This window comes from Panthera pardus, unplaced genomic scaffold, assembly GCF_024362965.1.
Source record: "Panthera pardus isolate Hobbes unplaced genomic scaffold, ASM2436296v1 HiC_scaffold_11, whole genome shotgun sequence".
Classification (NCBI taxonomy): domain Eukaryota; kingdom Metazoa; phylum Chordata; class Mammalia; order Carnivora; family Felidae; genus Panthera; species Panthera pardus.
In genome coordinates this window covers 45,299,730-45,306,946 of record NW_026526666.1, presented here as the reverse complement: position 1 = coordinate 45,306,946, position 7,217 = coordinate 45,299,730, and the positions used below count along the sequence as shown (strand labels likewise).

The window sequence follows — 7,217 nt, the reverse complement described above, 5'->3', positions numbered from 1 at the left end:
CATTTTCTCATGAATTCTTTCCATTCTCTTCAAGAGATTTCTAGTTTTCCAGGCTGCAGAAAAATCTAGAGTGAAGATAATGAGGATTAAGGTCACTACCCCTTGTTTTTATAAGCCCTGAGGTGGCTAACTTCGTATCTGTAATTTCAGATAGTTTTTCTAAAAAATGACTCTCCCGAGTTGAATAAACCTCAAGTCTCACAAAAATCTGAATCCAGTCCTACGAAGTCTTTCATATTACAACCTCTTAACCTTGCACTATCCATTAGTTTTTTTTGTTTGTTTGTTTTGTTTTTAACCACTTATTTATCACACTCTCTAAAAGTAAACTAGATAAAAAGTCCTTCTTTTGTCAAGGCCTGGGAAATAATGTGTATTTTTCTCCTTTAGGCAAATTAAACTCAAGAGACGTCTCTTGTGGTTGAGTGTCTGAGCCACTGCTTTTCCTATCTGTAGCCGTTTTTAGTAGCTCTCATTTACACATACAGACTGGCACCTTTGTATTTATGTACACACGGAAACACATGCACACACCCATAGACTTATGAGTATACACAGGAAGTACATTTTATGATGTGTTGTCGTTCTTTCCATGTACTAAGATGATTGTGTAACAGAGAACTTTATTACATCTCAATATCAGGTGAATGAGGCCAATAGCTACAGATTTTCTGACACACAAGTCAGCCATTTTCATGAGGTCCAGCTCATCTCACAGGCATGTTGTAGTCTGAGGGAAAGTAGCTAACCACTTAAAAAAACCTGTTCTGATGGGGTTTTTTGGAGTTCCAAGTCCCTGACCCTTCAAATAGAAGGAAACCAATGTCTGTATGATAACAGTGGCTTTCCTCTTTTCCAATGTACTTTACTTTGTGAATCATGAGGGTTGTATCATGACAGTGGCTGACACTTTCATAGGGAGACTGAGCTGCAATGTGTATTCTGGCTAGCAGAAGAGCAGCAGGAGGGGAGAGAAGAGGCCAGGAAAAGTATAGTTGATAATTATGCATGCAGGTAGTATGTTAGGAAATCTTTCCAAAGCTATGATAAAGTACTTCATTCTTTATTTAAACTCTCATAATCACTCTTCTTCTTTATCTAAAGAACCACATTTTTAGAAGAAGCAAAATTCTAAAAAAAAAAGTCAGCTTTCAAGTTTGTTTTTTATCCCCTCTAAATGTGGGAAAGAAGGGAGAGTAGGAGGTTTGAAATTACTATAAATGGGGCTTTTAACCTAAAAGTTGATTCCTCAGCAGAACAGTTGAGATAGTTAATTCAAAGCATAAAGCAGAAGATTGTTTTCTTCTTGAAATTTTAGTGGTACTGAATGCCTGTATCTCAACTTTATCAGTCTGTTAAATATATTCATTAATATGTTCCCCTACACAGGTCAGAAAATTTTATAAGAACAAGTATCTTGAGAGGTAATCCTTTGTTCCTGAAACTATTTGAAGGAATAAATAGTATACTCAGAAAATTAAAAATATCCTTCTTTCTTGACTTTTTTTAGCACCAGGGATACAGAAATTAATAAAATACAGGGAATCTGCAGTCAAACAGATGGAACAGAATGTAATCAATCTGCTGTAATGCTATGTAGTAAGTATTATAATGGAGCCATGCACAGAAGCAATGTGAAAACTCTTACAGAGCATGCTCCTTTGACTCTAGAAGGCCATTCAGAAATTCTGCTGGCAGAAAAGGCGATTAGGGCACACCAGGCGGAGGAATTTGAGAATTGTGAGTCGTCTGATATCTGGAAAATTGGAATTGGGAGTTTTGAAGGCAGGAGAGAGCTGGAAAGGTAGGAACTGGCAAAATGATTAAGGATTTTTTTTTTCCTATTAAGTGAAAAGGATTTTGACTATCCTATAGGAATGGGAACCCAACTAAAGAGTAGATTTGCATTTTAGATTTACAGCTAGGAACAGAAAGACGGTGACACACATTTCTGACCCCAAGAATTTTATAAACTAACTGAGGAAAATAAACAAAATAAAAGTATAGATGATCAGAATATAAAGTAAGATGAATGTAATAGGGCTGTACACAAAAACTACCATGACTGACGTTTAATTTGTGCCTTTTGATTACCAGCCTCTGAGGCATCCTCTTCCAATTTCCCCCAAAAGTTAAAACATGACAACACTGAAAATGAATAATATTAACCATTTAACATAAATATAAATTAATATAATAATCTAGCATGTCTTATGGCTCTGGCACTGTTCTGGGTGATTAAGACAAAAAGTCTATTGTGTCAATTTCAGAAATAATCATTTACATTTGAAAATTAAGGTCTATTGAAATTAACTAAGTGTATAAGAATTCTTATTCTTCTTACATGCAACTGAGAACATTGCTAGTGAGAGCACTAAAAGATACTCGCTGTAAGGATATTAGGTAACTTAAGAATCAACAGGAAAAACTGGGAATCAGCTCAGTAAATGAGTAGAAACCAAAGGAGGCTAGGTAGCAAGAGTCCAGGCTGAGCAATGCCTCAGAAATTATCTTTTGGATTGCTAACACTGAAAATTTTCTGCTGCCACTATTGGACTCTTAATGCCACTGTGAATGACTTATTTGTCTCTGGTGCATCACTCTTACAGAATTAAAAGTACTAGCATGAGCATCAAATGGCTGACTATGTGCCAGAAACTGGGGTGAAACTTATTTGATTCCTCTAAATTTTGTGTTGGGACATGAGTCCATATCTCAAAGCATGACTTGGCCAAAGGTTATTTCCCCAAGAAAGGTCATTCAAATGATTTAGAGACAAAAGCAAACATAAGAACCTGACAAATGTCCATCTACATCCTTCTTCTGATACCAACACTTCTTATTCCCACCAAAAGTGGCTCAATTCTAACATAAGTATTCTTTATAACAACCAGAAAAAGTATACATACAAATTTCTAAAGGAAATAATTCCAAGTCTCATTAGTTACTACATCCTACTTGGAGCTCAGGATTACTGTACAGTGTGCATTACTCTGTATTTCTATTATGATATTACATTAATATTTTATATATAAGGACTAGGGGAAATGGAGAGGAAGGAAAGACATATTAATGAAACCATGCAAATATATTTGTGACACAACAATGAAAACAATATGGGTAGAGGTTATGATCTTTATTTTTGCATGCATAGTTGACTCTCGAACAATGTGGGAGTTAGAAGGACAGACCCCCTACAAAGTAAAAAATCCCTGTATAACTTTTGACTCCCCCACAACTTAACTTCTAATAGCCTAGCACTGACCAGAAGCCTTACTGATAATATATATAGTTGCTAACATAAACAGTTGATTAATACATATTTTGTATGTAATATATACTGTGTTCTTATGATTAAGTAAGCTAGAGAAAAGAAAATGTTAAGAAAATCATAAGTGAGAATTCATTTGCAGTACTGTACTATAAAAAATCTGTGTATAAATGGACCCACACAGTTGTAAACCATGTTGTTCAAAGGTCAACTGTATTTATAAGGCTATAGTTAGAATGTATGACTGCTTCCTATACCACCTATAAGTGTACCCTATGTCTTCAGGTAACACATCACTAAAACAGATAAGATAAACTTTAGGATAAAACTGGTCACAAGAGGGTCGTCTGGGTGGCTCAGTTGGTTAAGTGTCTGACTTCAGCTTAGGTCACAATCTCATGGTTTGTGAGTTTGAGCCCTGTGTTGGGCTCTGCACTGACAAGGCACTATCCTCAAAAAATAAAAAAAAATGACCACATAATCCAAAAATTCCACTTCTAGGTATTTATAATCAATCAATCAATCCATCATTATATCCAAGAAATATCCACACCACCATTTCCCTTGAGGCATTACTCACAATAGCCAATAACATGGAAATAACCTGAATGTGTAAGACATAGTTGATACATAGTTGATACCTCTTTCTCAGCATCAACATTTCAGAAGAAGCTATTAGTTTCTTACGGCAACAGTACCAGAAGTTTTTACTGAATTTTTCCTCTGTGTGCCCCCTTTTTGTTTCATGCTGCCGAGATTTCTCCCATGCGTTAAGCTGGGAATCTCCAAACTTCCTTTGGTTAATAAGTCTCCATCAAGAGGAAACAGAGCATTGGAGAATATGAATAGAGTTCCAGTCATCTCTGGAACATCTCCATATACTTCTATGTGTAGACCTAAGTTAATGAAAGACTACTGCAACACTTTACAAGCAGGAAGTTGTGTTTCTTAGGAATGAATGTTTGGGTAAACCTACCAGGTGAAATGTCCATATTTTCATTCTCAATGTTCGTTTCCTCACTATCCAGGAAAGCCAACAACACATATGCTGGTATTTTGTGATGACAGTACTCTTACTTTGGGTAGCAAGCTTTTTATTGACTAAATCACTATTAACTGATAGCCTGGCATAATTGGTTGGGTTACAAAGCCTTTATTTTAACATCATTGAATTTTCCTTTGGATAATACAAGGAACAAAACAGGTCTTTTTTTTTTTTTTCCAAAACAGGTGTTTTTGATCACAGTACAAGCAGTGATTCAGGAACCCATGATGCTCTTTTCATCTTGTGGCTCAGCCATTTTTAGCATATGTTTTCCAAGGTGGCCAAAGAAGAGAAAGATCATAGGACAGTGCATGGTACACACCTGAAGAGTTGGCAATCACTTTTACTCAGATTTCATTGGTCAAAATTCAGTCCTGTGCTCCAATTAACTGTGCAAGGGAGGCTGGGAAATATAGGCTGTGTCCTAGAGAAACAGGAAATAGGTTTGGTGAAAAGCCAGACAGTCTCTGACACAGAGACCTTCTGCAAATAGAATTTATAGGGTTTCATATTTCATAAGATGTACTGGGGTAAGAGAAAGCAATAAAAAATATCTTCTAAACTTTTAATATGGAAAACCATTTAGATGGTAATGAATCTATGGACGTTTGGGAATATAGAAAAAGAAACAAGATTGAGGAGGGAGGAAATAGTAAATAAAAACACAGTGAATTCCACTTTAGTGTATGATTTAAAAAAATATTTTAGGTCTTCCAAGCCTAGCATGCTTTTGGAAATATAGGAGGCGTATTGTATACTTAAAGATATAACTTAGAGATACAGATTTTTTATTCTTCAAAACAGTTAGTGGCAATAAAGGTCATTAGATTGACCTGGGACAGAGCTTAAATAGAAAAAGAGATAAAAAAACAAAACAAAACAAAACATTGTGTGTAATATAATATCTGCCTTAGTACAAAGTAATAGAAACACAGAGATGAGTATAAAAAGTTTTTTCTTCAAGAAGTTCACAGATGGATAGATAGAAATGATCAAGGATATTATTGAGTGATAAAGGTTATAAAATATAAATATGAAATGGGAAAATAAAGGAAGGTCAACATTCAACAAATTTTACTGATTGAATGTATAAATTATATTCAAATATATCATGCAAAAAAATTCTACTATTTCTTAATGGCATTTGTCTCTCCTCAACTCTTACATAAAAAGGTGACAAATCCTCCTGTAATTACACAGAAAAGACTTCTGTCTCCATTACTACACATTTACCTTTATTAAGTGCATACTATGTGTAAGGCATCGTGTTGCGTTATGTGTTTTCTTCTCATTTAAGTCTCATAATAATACTATATGACATGGATTGTTCTTTTCATTAAATCCCCCAAAGATATGTATTGTTTCCAAATACAGAATGGAAAACTGGGGTAGCAGAGAGATTATCTAACTTGTCATGGGAACCTACATCTGTCATGCTTTTTGCCACCTCACAGTATCTACCTTTGTTCTTTTTGAAGAATAATTAGAAATATCAATATGACTTACTCATTAGTTATCTGCAAATTAACAGGAAAAGTGAGAGCTGGTGCCATGGAATTAAATAGACAGGTATTATTTTACCAAAATTAGGAAAATAGTATAAGCATTTTTTGGCAGTCCAGCATAGCACAAGTGAATAACTGCTGCTGTAAAATACTTAATATTTGCAAATTTACCATAGACTAATAAAATAAGAGAATTTTAAAAATAAACACTTAAAAATTTGCATATATAACTGATGAGTATTAAAGAGATATTTAAATTTTTTTTAACGTTTATTCATTTTTGAGACAGAGAGAGACAGAGCATGAATGGGGGAAGGTCAGAGAGAGAGGGAGACACAGAATCTGAAACAGGCTGTAGGCTCTGAGCTGTCAGCACAGAGCCCGACGCGGGTCTCTCGAACTCACGGACCACGAGATCATGACCTGAGCCAAAGTCGGACGCCCAACTGACTGAGCTACCCAGGCGCCCCGAGTTTTAGAGATATTTAAATGGCATTAGCTACATTGTATTAAGTGAGAATGTCAAAATAAATCTGAGGCATTTATTTTTGTAGGAAAATGAAAAACTATTGAAAATTAACTTAAATTTTACAAAAGATTTTATATCTTCTTATATCTCTATTTTTTCTAATTTTATACCATGAATATACATTAGGCTTAAAATTAATATATATACTAGTTCTGTATACTTTATAAACACAATTATATAACTATGTGTCTTTTGTCTCTGTCTCTCCTTTCTTCTCTCAAATATATGCAAAAGGCAAATACATCAAAAGTAAATGTACATGGGGCTCCTGGGTGGCTCAGTCGGTTAAGCGGCCGACTTCAGCTCAGGTCATGATCTAGCGGTCCGTGAGTTCAAGCCCCGCGTTGGGCTCTGTGCTGCCAGCTCAGAGCCTGGAGCCTGCTTCGGATTCTGTGTCTCCCTCTCTCTCTGACCCTCCCCCGTTCATGCTCTGTGTCTCTCTGTCTCAAAAATAAATAAACGTTAAAAAAAATTAAAAAAAAAAAGTAAATGTACAAAAATCTTACAATCTCTAAGAAAACCAAAAAGAATGTTTAATTTCCCTTTTATATTTTATATTTTTTTAATTCTTATAAGAATGCGAATCACTGATATAATGGTGAAACTTTTATTTTGAAGTAAAAAATTCAGATACTGTTTTAACGAAATAAACAAGATATAATTAAATATGTGAAAGTAGGTAATGAAACTAATGAAAGTACACAGTGTCTTAATAAAAGTCAGCAGCTGGGGCAGAAATTACTATGCCAGAGAAACTGAAAATAGCTTTAGGATTTCTATCCTTGGGATATGAAACAATATAAGTAATGCCTTTGCACTATTTCCTGCAATTAATGAAATAAGTTTTAATTGTTCCTTGGACATCTG

The 7,217-nt window shown here is 34.8% G+C and overlaps 1 protein-coding gene across 1 annotated transcript in view; it reads right to left on the bottom strand.

Annotated features, from left to right (window-relative positions):
* Positions 1–4,644: 4,644 nt before the first annotated feature.
* The window catches only part of LRRIQ3 (leucine rich repeats and IQ motif containing 3), a 220,676-nt gene continuing 218,103 nt past the window's right edge, over positions 4,645–7,217 (bottom strand). The window contains exon 8 of the mRNA XM_053893954.1: positions 4,645–4,740. Coding sequence (XP_053749929.1) covers positions 4,671–4,740 — 70 coding nt within the window. The 3' untranslated portion in view covers positions 4,645–4,670. The remainder of the gene's footprint in view (positions 4,741–7,217) is intronic.